This window comes from Chenopodium quinoa, unplaced genomic scaffold (genome assembly GCF_001683475.1).
Source record: "Chenopodium quinoa cultivar QQ74 unplaced genomic scaffold, ASM168347v1, whole genome shotgun sequence".
Taxonomy (NCBI): Eukaryota; Viridiplantae; Streptophyta; class Magnoliopsida; order Caryophyllales; family Amaranthaceae; genus Chenopodium; species Chenopodium quinoa.
The window spans coordinates 743,454-761,611 of NW_018744151.1; the positions used below are offsets into that span (position 1 = coordinate 743,454).

At 34.7% G+C, this 18,158-nt stretch overlaps 2 protein-coding genes across 2 annotated transcripts; one reads left to right on the forward strand and one right to left on the reverse strand.

The window, feature by feature from the left end:
* The first annotated feature begins 385 nt into the window (after positions 1-385).
* On the forward strand, positions 386-5,497 carry LOC110693474 (23 kDa jasmonate-induced protein-like). The gene is made up of 3 exons (XM_021870591.1): positions 386-500; positions 3,862-4,341; positions 5,096-5,497. The coding sequence occupies exons 2-3, from the start codon at positions 3,883-3,885 to the stop codon at positions 5,285-5,287; spliced, it is 651 nt and encodes a 216-aa protein (XP_021726283.1). The 5' UTR covers positions 386-500; positions 3,862-3,882; the 3' UTR covers positions 5,288-5,497.
* Positions 5,498-13,837: 8,340 nt separating this feature from the next.
* LOC110693366 (F-box/kelch-repeat protein At3g06240-like) lies at positions 13,838-14,998 on the reverse strand. Its single transcript, XM_021870499.1, has one exon. The coding sequence runs from the start codon at positions 14,996-14,998 to the stop codon at positions 13,838-13,840; it is 1,161 nt and encodes a 386-aa protein (XP_021726191.1).
* Between the last annotated feature and the right edge of the window lie 3,160 nt (positions 14,999-18,158).

Consider the following 18,158-nt stretch of genomic DNA (forward strand, 5'->3'; position numbering starts at 1 on the left):
TGCTGAACTTAAATTACTTTTACAAAAGTGAAATTATATTTACTGATTCTCTATTATATTTCTTCTTTAAAATTACTGATTTTAACTAAACTGAAATTATTTTTACTGAACTAAAATTATTATTATTATTAAAGCTACCAGTGATATATTTATATAAATAAAAAAATTAATTAGAAAGGAAAAGAACATAGCTTGGATGATGACTCACGCTATTAGAATATTTTAATCTCCATTTTTTTGTGACAAAATTTCTTTACTTGCTTTCTGAACAAATGTCGAGGTCACAATTTTTGTTATTTTTAAGAATGGTCAGTTGACAATTTGACATTACAATAATGTTCAGAAGAAAGAGAGGGTCAGATCCAAATTCATCTATAAATAGAACCGAAAGCCACACCCTCAATGCACTCGTCATATAAGCTCTTTCTCAATTAGCTTAATCAAATCATTCTTTCTCTCATATTTTCTTCATCAATTTCTCTTAGCTAGTCACTCTTCAGGTAAGAATCCTACCTTAAATATTTAGTAAGATTATCGTATACATTATTTATCCTTTGTGAGCCTTCCTATATGCATATATTGTCTCAAAGTACTTTTCACTTTTTAGTTTTGGGTTTTTCTAAGTTATTGCCCCCAAACTTCTTCGGTTTCTAAGCTATGTCCATGTCTTTTCAAACGTCTAAGCTATACCCTCAACCTCACTAATTTTTATTAACAATACCTTTCGTCGTTAACAATAACCTTTTTTTATTATTATTTTATTTTCTGATTTTAATTTTTTTTTAAAAGTATGAAACCTATTAGAACGGGACACGTGTCAAATTAATAACGCCACGACCCCATTGTTGATAAAATAACTTAACTTTCGTTACCGGATATGACTTTCAAAGGGTATATATAGTATTATTGATAAAATATCGTGAGCCGGAGGGCACAACTTATAACTTTGAAAATGCGTGGCGAAAAAACTTAGGGGGTATAGCTTAGAAAAACCCTTTAGTTTTTATCATCTCTCAAAGTATTGGTCATTTGGTTGTGCTGCTGTTTCAATTAGTTATTCAGTAACGGAACATGTTAATTATACGAGGTTTTTATTTTTTTTATTTTTACTCCTAAAACTAGTTTACTCCTTCAGGATTGTTATTATTCAAATGGTTATAATTAGAGTTGTTGATTCGGTTAAACGGGTTGGGTTTGGGTCGAATAAGAGTGGGTTAGGTCAATTTGGGTTAATGCCGTAACCTATGCGGGTCGGGTTCGGGTTGGGTCATGCTTGAGTCGGGTCACGTCAGGTCATACATCTTATCGGGTTTGGGTCGAGTTTGGGTCGGGTTAATAACAGGTCGGGTTACATTTGGATCGGGTAAACAATAGGTCGGGTTTGATTCGGGTTTTCATGGGTTAAAAAAGGTTAGGATAATTCTCGAGTTAGAGTCGGATTCGGTTCAAGTCAATAATTTGCGGGTTGGAATCAGGTCGGGTCATTCTCGGGTTTGAGTCGGGTTCAGTTCAAGTCAATAATTTGCGGGTTATAATCAGGTCGGGTCATTTTCAAGTCGTGTCATTCTCGGGTTCAAGTCAGGTTCGGTTCAAGTCAATAATTTGCGGGTTATAATCAGGTTGGGTTATTTCCAATTCGGGTCATTCTCGGGTTCAAGTCGGGTTATGTTCAAATCAATAATTTGCGGGTTACAATCAGGTCGATTCATTTCTAAGTCGGGTCATATTCGGGTTCAACTAATTATAAATAGGTAACTATCATTTTTATCAAGCTAATTATTTCCTTTGTACTACCTCTGGTCCAAATTACTTGCAACTTTGGAATATTTTATATCTCACAAATAATACCCCAAAGTTGCGAGTAATTTGGACCGGAGGTAGTATATAATATATATGGCACATAATAGGGAACTATAGTCTATAATTTAGGTATATAATTATTTTCTTTGACCATACAACAAATATATACTATATTTAACTCTTAAATTTGGGGATGATGCTCCTTTTTTTTGCTGGTTGGACCGACTTGGTCTCCCTAGACAAAATGTTTTGATCAACAATAATAAGGTAGTCTAAATTACATTTAAAGTGATTTGAAAACGGGTCAGGAACAATTTGGGATGAATTTAGGTCGGGTCAATAACAAGTCGTGTTAATTTCGAGTCGGGTTCGTAACAGATCAGGTTAGATTTTTTGGGTCGTACTAGTTATAAGTCGGGTAAAATTCGGGTCGGGTCAATAACAAGTCGGGTTGAATTTGGGTCGGGTCAATAAAAAGTCTGGTTGATTTTGGGTCGGGTTTGTAACAGGTCGGGTTAAATTCGGGTAGGGTTAGGAACGAGTCAGGTTAGTAACAAGTCGGGTTAAATTTGGGTTTTGACGGGTTAAGACGGGTTTGGGTCAATTTCGGTTTAAGTTGGATTCGGTTTAGGTCAATAATTTACGGGTTACATCCGGGTCGGGTCATCTCTAGGTCAGTTCATGTTCGAATTTGGGTCTCACATACTTGGGTCAATTCGGGTCTAGGGTTGGTTTCAAGTCGGGTTTGGGTCACCATTTTTTCGGGTTCAGATGGACCGGTTAATAATTGGTTTCGGGTCGGTATTTCGGATCGGGTCATCTTTTGGCGGCTCTAGTTATAATTTGAGGTGAATCTAATTTATAAGAATGAAAAGTACAAATTAATCATTTGAAAAGTATATATATATATATATATATATATATATATATATATATATACATATATATATATATACATATATATATATATATACATAAATATATATATATATATAGAGGAAAGTATTGCATTCATATCCTTAATAAGAAACATAAAAATGAGTTCCTACATTGATTAGTAAAGTAATTATATAGAGTAAGTTTAACCCCTCTGATTATGATCTACATCGTCAATCAATCAATCAATAACTATATACTAAAAGACACACTAGCAATTACACATGTCATCTCCTAATTTTTTTTAAAAAAAAAAAATTAAATTATTATATATAACGAAGAAATCTTTCTACATATAAGTAATAATTACATATAAAATATAATACTACGGGCCTATTCTCATACGTTGAAATTCAGTTCAGTTGAATTTCAGCTTAATTCAGTTCAGTTCAGTTGAGTTCAGCTCAATTCAGTTCAGTTCAGTTCAGTTCAGTTTAGCTCAGCTCAGTTCAACTCAGCTCAGCTCAGCTCAGTTCAGTTCAGTTCAATTCAATTCAGTTCAATTCAGTTCAGCTCCTAATTTCCTTCTCTTATAAAATATCCATTTTAGTTCAATTCAGTTCAGTTCAGTTCAGTTCAGCTCAGTCAGTTCATTTCAGCTGAGTTCAGTTAATGAGAACATGCCATACGTAGAAAGTTTTCCGAAACCAACATATTGACAACTACTACCTCAGTTTCTTTTTAGTTGACACGTATTCCTTTTTAGAAAGTTTTTTTTTTTTTAGTTGACACGTTACCTTTTGGGGTAAATTTTTTACCTTGCATTTACAAGCTATCCCACTTGCTTTTTTATTCTCTCTGACTCTCTCCTCTCCTTAATATATATATGTGCCTAAATCAAACGCATCAACTAAATAGAACCGAAGGAACTATTAAGTTAAGCAAGAAAAAATAAAAATAATATTCTTAACATATTTTTGTGACATATGGACTATTTTTTTGAAAAGACATATTATGTACTACATAGGTTTATTACAAAATGATTATATAATACATTATAATGAAATGTGAATATTAAATCAACAAAGAAATTTTAGTCATTTCTTGATTTTGTCATGTTTTAAATTCAGTTATTGAAAATTACCTGGCACGGGACCTAACTTATTACTATAATAATACCTGCAGGTTCGAAAAGTAACGAATATAATGGGGTCTGCCGTATTTGGAAGTCCAGTGACAATGGCAATGTTGAGGGAGATGCCTGAATACAAAGGCAGTAACTCAATCGGCCAGAAAGACTTGGCAAAGGTTGCACTCGAGAAGGTGAACGCGGAAGGCAAGGCTGCGAATGCTCGTAACTTTGTGGAGAAGTTGCAGTCTCGATTTGGGGCCGATTATGTGAGCACAATGTGTCTGGTGTACAACGCAACCGGTGATAATATGACTTACGTTGTCACTCATGACTGGCATGGACGTCTTTGCGAATCTGCTTACCCAGTGATCATCGCGAATGGCCAATGGGGTGCATTCCTCCATGGACAATACTATGGTAACGATGATAGAGAATCTAGAGCTGGAATTGTTTACTCTGCTCTTAACAATCAAGGGGAAGAACGACATTGGTTCCTGGGTTTTGATAGTACAACCCAAGGTGCCTATAACAAGGTATATATCCTCCATTTTATATCACTATATTGTACATTTATTGCCAATTTTTTTTTGTAAAATATGAAAACTATACATTAGTCAAAGTTAACGGAAAAGTTTGTTTGATAGGGATATATATGTTTATTATTTTGTTTGGAAGGATCTTATATGTTTAAACTTTAAAGTGATCTAAAAAGACCTTATAAGTTTATTTTGTTGTTTGGGGAGATCTTGAGGTCGGAATACGACAATAATTGACTTTTTTTTTTTTTTCGACGTTGCCCTCTCACATGACCATAAAAACGACCCTTTTCTTTTTTTCCACGATTTCTCTCCAATTCCTCCTTCTCTCTTGTAATCCCCAAATGACACAAATCAAAATAAAGAAATTTAAAGGAAATCATGGAATAAAAAAAAAAAAAAGAAAAGAAAAGGGGGTCATTTTTTAAGGTCATATGAGAGGTTAGAGAAAAAAGTCAATTATTGTCGGATTCTGATCTCAAAGTCGCCCAAACAACAAAATAAACTTTTAAGGTTTTTTTACACCACTTTAAACATATAAGGTCCAGACAAAATAGTGAACGCATATATTCCCTTCCACACAAATTTTCGAAGTTAACATATGAATAGTGAAAAAAAAATTCAACGTATTAGTTATTCTGGGACGGAAGGAGTATGGACTATACTGTAAGAAAGTATACATTTTGGTCCAAAATTTGCCAGTGTATGTAATTATTATACCATTGATTTCTTTGATTGTTTGCCATTGCAGGTGTACGTAGAAATTCGGGAGGCAGGGCACTATGATTTGGAGAACACTGGAGCTTGGTATGCTCTCAACAACCTTTTGGGTGATGGGAAATTGGTGCACAAGGCCTACGAAGAAGGAGGATTCATTAGTGGCTCCATTGGTAATACTGCAAAACCCATATTCGAAGCCGTTTTGACCTGCCTGAATCCTTGATTGAGCATTCTAGGCTTACTAATGTGACTCTGGATTTGGCCCAATTTCTTTGTACACATGGCTAGCTTGGGATGAAATAAGGCCCCTTTAAATTTATTTTGTGTTGTTGGTTTTTATATATGTTTTGTTCAACCGTTGAACTCTCAGCTATGTACTGCAAATTTGTTTTATATTCAGTATGAATAAAATTAAAAGTTTATTTTCTGTTAATTAAGTCCAGTTAAAATTTAGAAATTTGTTTCCTCAAAAAAAAAAAAAAAAAAAAAAATAGAATTTGTTATATATATGCTTTGTGTTTGGGTCCAATTTATCTAATTGGGCCTAGTCATTAAACGATCCAATATTCCAAGGTCAAGGCCCAAGCCTCCAATTAAGGCAAGTCGGCCATGAGTCATTTGGCCCAAAGGGCATCAAACGAACTTTTTTCTTGTTAAGTTTAAATGCAATTGTTGTGAGTGTTTCTGATTTGTGTTCCGGAATTAATAGCCAATGCAAGGCACCATTTAAGTACTTACCACATCGATTTTGAAACCTACTAGTGTACTTAAATCTTGATTTAATGCTCTTCCAAGATCCACTTCTAATACTATATAACTTAACATCTGTATTTTCACTTAAACACAAATCATCAAGGGAATTTGTATAGGTTAAAGACTCACAAACGATGACAGCTAATATCTTATTACACTATCATATCCGAACCCAACACAATACTGCTTATTACTTTCTATTGGAGGATATATTTTGGGAATTATTAGGATATATTTAGTTTCCATAATTTATGCCTAGTATATATTTTATGCCTAGCATAATATCTTTTTGGGGTCTTTTGATTATTTCCTAATTCTATCGGGTTAGGAAAAGATGTATTATTTATTGGCTATGGCCATCATCATTGTAATTCAAGATTTGAGGTTCTACACAATTTAACATGGTATCAATCGCTCAGATTAATTAAAACCAAAAAACCATGGTCGGTGATAATACTTTATTACCACCGCCATCAAATTCTACCATTTCCACCGTGATTGGGGGTTGCGGAGTTGGAACTTCGGACACTCTTATCAATGGTGGATTTTCTAAGATATTTTCGGCAGAACAATGGAATGCCTTAGCAAGTTTACTTGGTAATACAAAAAGTAATGATGATTGGTTGAATAATGGTTCGTTTGACAATAGAATGTGGATTATAGACACAGGGGCTTCTAGACATGTCACTTGTGATGATGTGTGGTTATTTGACATTCATGATGTCTCGTTTTGTCCGGTTGGTCTTCCGAATGGCAAATCAGTTGTGGCCACAAAAGAGGGTTCGGTCCATTTGTCTACCAAAATAATTCTTAAAAATGTGTTGTTTGTTCCGGAATTGAGTTGTAACTTAATTTCAATATCGCAATTGATTAATGATATGCATTGCATTGTTCAATTTAACTCTTCTATGTGTGCTATACAAGATCAGTCGGGGGGCTTGATTGGAACGAGTATTAGGCGAGATGGACTTTTCTACTTCGATGAAGTAGAGTCGGTGCAACAAGTTTCAGTGAATGCGGCTTCTTCTACCTTGGAGTTATGGCATAAATGGATGGGACATCCGTCAGAAAAAGTGGTGAAGCTTCTCCCTCCAGTACGTCATTGTAAGGGTGATTTGAATAAAGCATGTGAGGTGTGCTTTCGTGCTAAACATGCCAGAGACCAAATTTCCTGTAAGTGAGAATAAGACTTCTAGAATTTTTGAAAAGGTTCATTGTGATTTATGGGGTCCATATAGACACCCTTCTTCTTGTGGTGCCTGTTATTTTTTGACAATTGTGGATGATTTTTCCCGTGCGGTTTGGGTTTATTTACTCATTGATAAAACCGAGGTGTTTCGTATGTTTATGTCGTTTGTCGCCATGGTTGATAGACAATTTTCTCAGACAATTAAAATAGTTCAAAGTGATAATGGGACAGAATTTGATTGTTTGCGTGATTTTTTTAATGCCACTGGCGCCACTGGCATTTTGTTTCAAACATCTTGTGTTGGAACTCCACAATAAAATGGGCGGGTTGAGAGAAAACACAAACATATCTTGAATGGCAAGAGCTTTGAGATTTCAAGCCAATTTACCAATTTATTTTTGGGGGGAGAGTGTTCTCGCGGCCGTTCATTTAATTAATCGAACTCCCTCCCCTCTGCTACACAATAAAACCCCTTATGAAATTCTTTTTACTACTTGTCCCTCATATGATTCCATTCGTACTTTTGGGTGTCTATGTTTTGCACACAATCAAAAAACAAAGGGGGATAAGTTCGCAAGTAGGAGTCGTAAGTGTATTTTCTTGGGGTATCCTTTTGGGAAGAAAGGGTGGAATCTCTTTGATCTTGATTCGAAAGAATTTTTTCTCTCGTGATGTAAAATTTTTTGAAGATGTGTTTCCTTTTCTCGACCCGGCTTCTTCAAATATAGTACCAGAAAATATTGTGCCTTTGCATGATATTGTCGACTATGATTTTGCGGAGTATATTGATGAGAATGATGACCCTCAACATGTTAGGAGCATGGTTGAGGGTGAGAACATTAATGAAGAAGAAAGGGGGGGAGTGGGTGATGCGTCACACCCCACAGTTCAGCCAGCAGGGCAGCAACAACCCACTCAAGAGAAGCAACTCCACGACCTGGCAGTTGGCACCGCAGGCACCCCGCAGCAAATGGTTGTTGGCCGCAGGGGGGGTGCGGACCCCACTGCTATGTCATCAGTCACCGAAAACATACAACAAGCATCTTCACCCGTCATCGAATGTGACCAACCAATTTCTCAACCAAAACCTGTTGATTCAAATGCTATAGAATTGGGTCGTGGAATGAGGGAGAAAATACCCTCAGTCAAGTTACGAGATTATGTGACACATACTATTCTTGCTCAAAGTCCATCTCAAGCATCGCCTAATACATCGTCTCCAAAGCATCCCTCAGGTACTCCTTATCCTGTAGCACACTATATAAATTGTGACATGTTTTCTGTGAATTATCGCAAGTTTCTTGCAGCTGTTGTTCTGGGAAAGGATCCAAAATCCTTTAAAGCAGCGATGAAATCCGAAGAGTGGCGACGGTCTATGAAAGAAGAAATAAGGGCTTTGGAAGATAATGGGACTTGGACATTGGAGCATCTTACTCCCGGTAAGAAAGCTCTAGGTTGTCAATGGGTGTACAAGACGAAATTTTTGTCTAATGGTGATGTTGAGCGTCTTAAGTCTCGATTGGTTGTTTTTGGTAATCATCAACGAGAAGGCATTGATTATGGTGAGACCTTTGCCCCGGTTGCAAAAACGACTACTGTCCGTGATTTTCTTGCTATAGCCGTTTCAAAAAACTGGGAGATTCAGCAGATGGATGTTCATAATGCTTTCCTACATGGTGATCTAGAAGAGGAGGTGTACATGAAATTACCTCCAGGTTTTGAGAGCTCGGATTCAGGTTTGGTGTGTCGTTTGATAAAGTCTTTGTATGGGTTGAAACAAGCTCCGAGATGTTGGTTTGAAAAACTCACTACAGCTTTGAAAGGGTGCAGTTTTATTCAATCTTACTCTGATTATTCTCTTTTCACATACACTAAAGGCAATGTTCAGATTAATGTCTTAGTTTATGTTGATGATCTTATTATTTCTGGGAATGATTCCGCTGCATTAACTATGTTCAAAGCTTATCTTAGTGATTGTTTCAAGATGAAGGACCTTGGTCCTTTGAAATACTTTTTGGGCATTGAAGTTGCTCGTAGTAAATCAGGTTTGTTTTTGTGTCAACGAAAATACACCTTGGATATTGTTTCTGAAGCAGGGTTATTGGGTGCGAAACCAAGTGGTTTTCCGATTGAGCAGAACCACAAGCTTAGTCTTGCTAGTGGTAAGTTACTTGAGGATCCTGAGTCTTATCGTAGACTAAAGGGGCGGTTGATTTATCTCTCGGTGACTAGACCGGATTTGGCATATTCTGTTCATATTCTTTCTCAGTTTATGCATGAACCTCAGATTGAGCATTGGGAAGCAGCTCTAAGGGTGGTTCGTTATTTAAAGGGTACTACGGGACAAGGTATTCTGTTGAGTGCAGATAGTGACCTGACTTTGCAGGGTTGGTGTGATTCATATTGGGCGGCGTGTCCTCTTACTCGTCGTTCGTTGACTGGGTGGCTAGTTTTTCTTGGTAAATCTCCTATTTCGTGGAAAACCAAGAAGCAACCCACAATATCTTTCTCTTATTCTAAGGCTGAGTATCGGTGCATGGCTTCAACCACACATGAGTTGAAATGGTTGAAGGCATTGCTTTTGAGTTTGGGTGTCCAACATCCTAAGGTGATCAAGTTGTTTTGTGATAATCAATCTGCTTTACATATAGCTCGAAATCCAGTTTTTCATGAGCGTACGAAACACATTGAGATTGATTGTCACATTGTTCGTGATGTTATTACAGAGGGCTTAATTGCCCCTTCCTATGTTTCCACTAAGGAGCAACTTGCAGATATTTTCACTAAGGAGCTTGGGAAATCTCAGTTTGATCATCTTCTTTCCAAGTTGGGCATTTACAATCCCCATGCTCCAACTTAAGGGGGGTGTTGGAGGATATATTTTGGGAATTATTAGGATATATTTAGTTTCCATAATTTATGCCTAGTATATATTTTATGCCTAGCATAATATCTTTTTGGGATCTTTTGATTATTTCCTAATTCTATCGGGTTAGGGAAACGATGTATTATTTATTGGCTATGGCCATCATCATTGTAATTCAAGCTTTGAGGTTCTACACAATTTAACACTTTCATTTTCCAACCTTCCAAGGAGAGATCGCGTCGACGGGTTATATACAGTGATGACACCAGAATTAAAATCTTGGACACAAATCATCCCATGGCAACTGCCAACAGTGTACATTGTGCTCTTACTATTGCTCGATTTATCGGTTTCGAGTTTGATGAGATCGAAGCTTGGCTCGGTAACTCCAAGAGTATATAAGTTACAAGTTTGCATTGGCCCCATTAGAACGACAAGAGAATTGGATTGAAATTGGAGGGAATGTTTGAGGTAGTAATTGACAAAGAATGGACTGGAAAGGAGTGGCAGCCATGATTTCGAGACAACTTTGAATCGTAGAAGGGATTTAACAGGAAGACGGACTAGTATCTCCACTATCAGATCACATCCGTGGGAATCATTGTGTGATTTCTTTTGGCTTGCAACTTTTGGATATGGTTTGGGTAATAGGGTTTATATTGAGATATCAATGTATATTATAACTTTTAAAACATTAGTATAAACGATTTATTTATTTATTTATTTATTGAGCTTTCTGATAGAGTATAAAACATATTTCTGGCCTTAACCATCAGCTTAAGCTAGTATGATATGAATATGTAATATTCATAATTTTTTTTTTTTGAAAAGATATATTATCTTATAAATTCATGTATATTTTTATTCCTTATGGTGTGTCCTTAGTATTTTTTTTAAAAAAAAATAAAGTTTTTAAAAATTGATAAAAAAATATATATATATATACGCAAACTATATATTTTTCAACTTAACATAGTTGGTGAATGAAAAATTATCATATTTGGAAGAAAAAAATGCGAAAACTATATAATATGTATTAAAAAAGATAAATATATATATATATATATATATATATATAAATATATATATTTTTAAGTAGCTTGATTTGAGATAAAATAAAAAAAAAAAAAAATTAAATTGATACTCCGTGACAAAGGTTAAAAAACCGATTTAACCTAGTTAATTCCATAGCAATATTAAACCCAAGTATCTAACCCTCATAATTAGTTAAAACCATTAAATTCTTTTGTGTTTAAATCAAATTCGTAATAAACAATCAAAATCTCTACCTTTTCTTCATACCATTATTCAAACAAATTTAATTTCAATGGGAAATAAATTTGCTGATAGGCTTGGAAATCTTCCGGAACATCTAATTCATCATATATATTCGTTTTTCGAACAAGGCGAGATGAGTAAGATGATGATCACGTCAAAGAACCTAAACAAACTTTGCTTTTCTACTAATGTTTTAACGTTCGGGGCGTATCTTCATCATCCTTCTTCCTCAGCTCTCGATTTTCGTGAATTCGTCGAAAATTTGTTCACAAGTACCCATCAAGATACACCTTACACAATATTGAAATTAACTTGGCAAAGAGGTAAACAAGGAAGGGCCTTAAATTGTTACAAAGCATTACCAAATTTATTTTTACCAAATATTCAAACTTTGGTGTTACGTTATATCGAGGTCGAATTACTCGACACTCATAAGCTAGGAGAGTGGATAAATTCGAGTTGTCCTAGTCTTATGAAGCTTGTGCTACACTTTGAACATTGCGCGTATAGTAATAATCAAGCAATAATCCTAGACAATCCGAGTCTCCAAGAAATCGAGATCATTGGGGCAGAAAACTCGAAATATGATGGAGTTTTTCGTTTAAAGATTACTTGTGCATCTCTTGAACGTCTGACCTTCAAGAATTTCCAATTCGAGGATGCTACTTGTGAGATCACTATCGTGTGTGAACAACTTCAAACACTAATTATCGATCGAGCCAAGTTCTTGTGCTGCTCTGCAATGATAGAAGAGCATTATTTCAGGATACATGCGCCTAAACTAAGGTATTTTTATTGGAAAGGAAGTCCAATGATGCAATTTTGTGGCTCAAAACGGAGCTTTAGATTATTAGAAAAGGCGGTGTTGGATGTATGGGGCACGCACAGTTTGAATTACCACAAGTTTCTCAACAAACTACTAATTAGTATGCAACATGCCATTCAATTGAAGGTGATCTTGAAGGACATTATTTGTCACCCGCCATACATTATGCATTGATAATAAAATTGCTCGTGCATCGTTGCAGTCCTTTTATGTTTTTAAGCTGATCATCCCTTATTTTTAATATGTAGTCTCATAGATAAGGTAGAATTGGTTATCTATTTCTTTAATAAAGGTGGGATATAATTAGAATTTTAGACTTATTGTACATTTTTATAGCTGTTTCGTCATATATACTTGTGTAATTCTCTGTTCTAAGCTTTTAATTATGACTTAACATTATTACAAAGTATGAAAAAGTGTTTTAAAAGTACATCGTCTATATGTTGCTGCAGCCTGCAGGATCAATGTATTCCATTGCCAACACTAATTAACATCAGTTAGTTTGGTTGTTATTCATGGTGCGCGAATGAGCTGTAGTCCTGTCTAGCAGCTATTTCGAATGTACTTCAGGAATCATCATTGATAGTTAAAAATTTTGAGTTATGATGGATTGCAGGGCATCTATTATATTGCCTTAAGTTTTTTCCTGTGTTTCGGGTACCCAAAAAAAATAAAAAAAAATAAATAAAAATTAGAAAAGCAATGTTGCTAGTTACATTATAGCTTATAAGCTGGACATTATATATAGGCAGAATAAGGTCGATAACAGGCTAAGACACAGCATTTTTCGTTCAATCAGAGAATTAAATATATATTACTTTTGAGGGTGTGGAGGAGAACCTCCTGACCTGCTATTATAGGATCTTAATTTGATCCAATATTAACTTTTGTATGACACAAATTGGACGCTGAACTTATACTAAACTTGTAATGATATCTGGCTCGACTCCTTTGAGCATGCTACACAAAGTAATATTCTGTTGGCTATAATTAACTATTCCTGTTAACCTTGAATATCTGGTGTAATCCATCTACTTGATGTAATTTGAGTAGTCTAAGTAACCTTGTTCGTTACATAGGTAGAAACATTGTTACTTAGTACTTAGTATGATTTACGTTTGATGGACTTGAAGAATTAGTTTGACTTGGAGTAGTAGGCTACTTGGTGTGAAATGTTTATTGCAATCAAATGAAATATATAGTGATGAATAACTAGTATTAGAAGTTAGGGGGTTAATAACAGCAATCCACATAATCTGTTTTGCAAGTTTTTCAATGTTAAATCCATTTAGTAGAAGTTGTACATGGACTACCTTATCCTTCAGGAAGTTTCCCTTATGTCCTTGAGCATTTTTGTCAATGAACGGCCAGAGGCCTCAAAGCTATGACGACTAATTATTTTCTCTGCAGTTTTAGGTAACAGACTTATTTTACGCCCTAAATGCCTAAATGAGACAGGATGAACGTACATACACCTTTAAACCATCTGGTTGCTGCACGTATAATGTTTGTGCAATTCTGATAATATGTGGTAGCTATATGTAAGGAAGCTTTTTTTTTTCGGAATTCTTCAAGGCCAAATCTATTGACATCAAGCTAGCTAGCCAGCCATTCTCAAATTTGATCAAGAGAGTAGGATGAACTTGCATACTTGAAAAAAATTTAAACCAAAGTAAAACAAAAATTTGCTGTAATCTTAAACAAAGTATAACGCTTCAATAAAAAACATAACAATGTAAAGCTATTGCTAGATTATAAATCTAGACCAGCTAACTGAATAAAAAAGAAGAGACCTGAAATCTCCTAACAAGTTGTTAGGAAGTTCACCCAACTACTCTCATATATAGTACAATCTCAGGCTCTAAAACTTCAGAAAATTTGGATCTATTAAACTCTCAAAGCATGACTCGGCTTTTATCTTGGCCGAGTACTCAAGAACCTCACTGACACGTTCTTTGGTGACTAAATCATACCAAACATATCTCAACACTTCCATATCGACAGGATGCAGCTCAAGCAAGACTTTGCGGCCTCCTTCCTTGAAACAAACTGCAGTCGCGTGGAATATAACATCATCAAATTGAACCTTGAACAATCGAACCCAAGAATCCTCCCAACCGCCATACTTTTCCATACGCCAAATGTCTATCTCTAGCATATTTGCAGGATATGCTCCCGACATTGTAACATACTTGGTGAATACCACATGTAAACATCCTTTTAAAGGTACTAGCTTTGGTAATCCATAAAGCTCAGGAATCGGCGTTTCATACTGCTTGTTATCCGTGAGATCGAGGCTAAAGATACCTTTGATCCTACCCTGGCTGCCATAAAACCAATGCAAAGCATTGTCGGTAGCAACACCTTTTGCTTGTATGCACTTATTCCTTTGCGGTTCCCTTAACGGAAATGTGCAAGAATAGTCCCCAATCCTCTTCCAAGCTTCGGATTTTAAACTATAAACATGTATTTCGCGGTCCACAATAAGTACAAACTTGTAATCCATGGTCTTAATATCACATGTAAAACCAAATCCTCTGCTATTTATATGAGCTTTAAGATTTTGGACTTGATTTGGCACGGGTAAAACACGAACACTCTTCCAAACACGAGTGGCCGGGTTTAACACAATAAGTTTGGTTTCCGAACCATGATGAATCTTATCAAACCCGAAACAAAGCAATCCGTTACATGAACCAAGGATGTTGAAATTTTGATCAAGGGTAACTTTGTAGGGTTTAGGTGTCCCATGGGACGGGAGCAGCGCGTCAGCCTCGAACGTTTCGATGATTCTGGTGGTGGCATTGAAGAGTATTAGATTTAACCGGTTTTGTAAAACGGATTTTTGGAGATGAAGACGGAAAAAATATTGGGATTTGATGATATTCGACCATGATTTAGAAACATACTTGCAATTTTTGAGAGTGTTCAAAGGTAGATGTGACAAAATCTCGGTTTCAAAGATTGCATTTATCTCATCATACCTCAATTTCTTCATCAATATGTTTTTATCTTCATCCATGTTCGAATTGATCGAATTCTGCTATAAAATTAGATTGTGAAAACTCTCTTGATTAATACGTATTATATAGAGCTACAATATCAACACTGCAAAGATAAATATAGCTACTCTATGAAAAACAAGTTTTTTTTTGGTATTCCACCCGGTTCATCTTTAGGGCTAATTCGGATTTTGAGATTAGTTATGGGTGATTAGGACTCTATGAAAAACAAGTGAATATAAGAAAAGGTTTTAGATTTAATTTATTAGTTACTAGATTTGTGCCCCGGCGATGCTCGGATAGTTTATAGACTTTTAAGATAAAATTATACTATTATGATTCAATTTAATTAAAAATAGATAGAATTCTAAATTAACTATTTTGGCTACAAAGTCAATTTATATTGATACTTGGCGAAAAATTAAAACACGAAATGATGTTATCTTGTGGCCCAATTATAAATTTATTATTTGGTATTTTATGGAAGAAATAACTCTAAACTAATAATCTTATTCTAAAATTCTATCCAAATTTGATTGAAAGTAAAATTCTTACCTAATTTTTTTATCTTATGAAATCTATCCAAGGTGGTGCGACACTTGACGTTTTTATCATATGAAGTTTATTTAAATCTATTCAAGGTGGTACGACACTTGGCGAAAAGTTGGAATGCCAAGTGTCGCTATTTCGTGACCTGGCTAAAAGTTTAGCTTTATATATTAGTTATATGATATGATAATTGAATAACATCTAGTTATAAACTAAACTGCAAAATATATCCATAATATATGGACAATTATTATCTTTCTATGATGTCTATCAAATATATATAATTGCAAAATAAAAATATATATATATATTTAAACATAAAATATTACAAGTTGTAGAAGTTAAAGCCTTGTTTTTTGAAAGACCAAAAATAAAATAAATAACCACAAGGTGACCGTGGCCCGTGGCGGATCTTGGCCGAAAATATTAGAGGGCCCGGAATTTAAATATTTTAGTTCTTGCTCCAAACTAATCACTATATCCCAATATTTTATGAGTAAATATAGATTATCTAAGTATATTAAATAATTTACGGTGGTCTAGCCTCAAATGGCCCCAGCGGAAAGTCCCCCTCTCACCGTGGCCATTCACATATAAGTGATATAACTATTAGTAGTATAAATGTACTAATTGACTGTTGGTGTAGTGGTGATTGAGACTATGAAAATTAGATAATACACCCGGGTGCACCATGCGGGTAAACAAAAAAAGGCAGAAAGAACATATAGTGTGATAAAGAACATACCTTTAATATGTTATTTGAGTGTGATCAGTGTGTTCTTTGAGTAAAATTATACGTTATTTACATTATAATTATGTCATTTAACATATGTTGATAAACATATATGTTTTTTGGGTTTAATAATACAAAGTATGTTCTTTGAATTTGGCGTGTATGTTCTTTGAATTTGGCATGTATGTTCTTTAAGGTCGTAATGACGTCCAAATTCTATTTTTATTATCATATGTCATATTTAAATTACTTTTATTATCATATATTCTTTGAGTTTGACTAGTGTGTTATTTAGGTATTAACTATATGTACTTTACAATATAAATTATGTTCTTTTAACATATGTTATTTTGAAATTTGATATTGAAATCTTAAATTATTTTTAATTGAAAATAATATTAGAGTAAAAAAAAAATTATTATGGAAAGTCGAATTTTTTTTGGAGAGATAGAAAACTATTTTTTGGAGAAATGATATTTTTGGTAAGGATTTTTTAAGAGTTGATCAACATTGGCATGACTTGCTTCCCGACCCGATCCGGCCCGAAATAGGGTGGGTTTGGGCAAACCTAAAAATGCATTTTTAGTTAAAACTCGAACCGGGTTCGAAAAAAGCTCAAAACCCGCTACTTTTCTACGGGTTTGGGCACGAGAAATTATGATATGTCCCGGTCCTACTCGATTTTTTATCACCTCTAAATTTTTTCCGTTAATAATGTGTAATTTTTTAGAAAATTTTATTAAGTTTTTTATCTCGTTCTTTTTATTATATCTTTATGTTCTTTGGTAATGCATGTTTTTGTCAAATACAAACATGTTATTTGTCAAATACATGTATGTTCTTTATGAAACACAGGATGTTCTTTCCGCCTTTTTTTATTTATCCGAGTGTACGATGAGCATTGTACACTCGTGTGTATAAACCACGGATTATTGAGACTATACTTGGTAGGGAGGAGACATCCGTGTTCGATCCCCCACAACAATAATTGAGAGGGGACTAAAATCTAACCACCCATAACTGATCCCCGAATCCGAATTAGCCTAAAGGATGAACCAGGTGGAACTCCAAAAAAACTAGTAGTATAAATGTAGCTTTCCAATTATTATAAAAATGGAACAAGTATTTTAAAATGTTCAGAAATAAAAAGTGATCCAAAAAAACTAGTAGTATAAATGTAGCTTTCCAATTATAAAAATGGAACAAGTATTTTAAAATGTTCAGAAATAAAAAGTGAAGCAAATATTTTAAAACGAAGGCTCCATATTACGTACTTCCTCCGTTTCTATTTAGTTGACGCGTTTGATTTAGATATATATATTAAGGAGAGGAGAGATAGTGAGAGAGAATGAAAAATTAAAGCAAGTGGAATACCTTATAAATGCAAGGTATTTTTTTATTTGCATCACTTTCCATTTATGATTGTTTTTTTTTTTTTTAATTTGCATCACTTTTATATGTAGTAAGATTTTTTTTAGTTTTACCACCAAAAAAAATCAAAAAAAATGGTTTTTACCACCAAAACTTCTAAAACTTTTATTTTACCACCATATAAAAAATTAAAAGTTATTTTTTACCACCTGTCGTCAAAAATCTAACGGAATTTTCTAAATTCTTCGATTTTCGTGTCAAACACAGGCTCTTTAGGGGTTTTGGGGGGCACGTTAGGTCTACGGAATCAATTTGAGGTCAGAATTAACAAAAAATGATCGAAAATGCCTCGTTTTGCGTGTTTAAAAAAATCTCGATTTGCGTGAACACACAAAACGAGGCATCTCCGATCATTTTTTGTCAATTTTGACCTCAAATTAGACTCGAAGGGCCAAAGTGCCCCCCTAAACCTATGAAAAACATCTTTTGCGCACAAAATTGTTTTCTTGACGTTTGGTGGTAAAAAA

Coding starts and splice junctions, on each gene's coding strand:
- LOC110693474 (XM_021870591.1), top strand. CDS start 3,883: ATGGGGTCTGCCGTATTTGGAAGTCCAGTGACAATGGCAATGTTGAGG. Junction 4,342..5,095: donor CCCAAGGTGCCTATAACAAG/GTATATATCCTC, acceptor TTGCCATTGCAG/GTGTACGTAGAAATTCGGGA.
- LOC110693366 (XM_021870499.1), bottom strand. CDS start 14,998: ATGGATGAAGATAAAAACATATTGATGAAGAAATTGAGGTATGATGAG.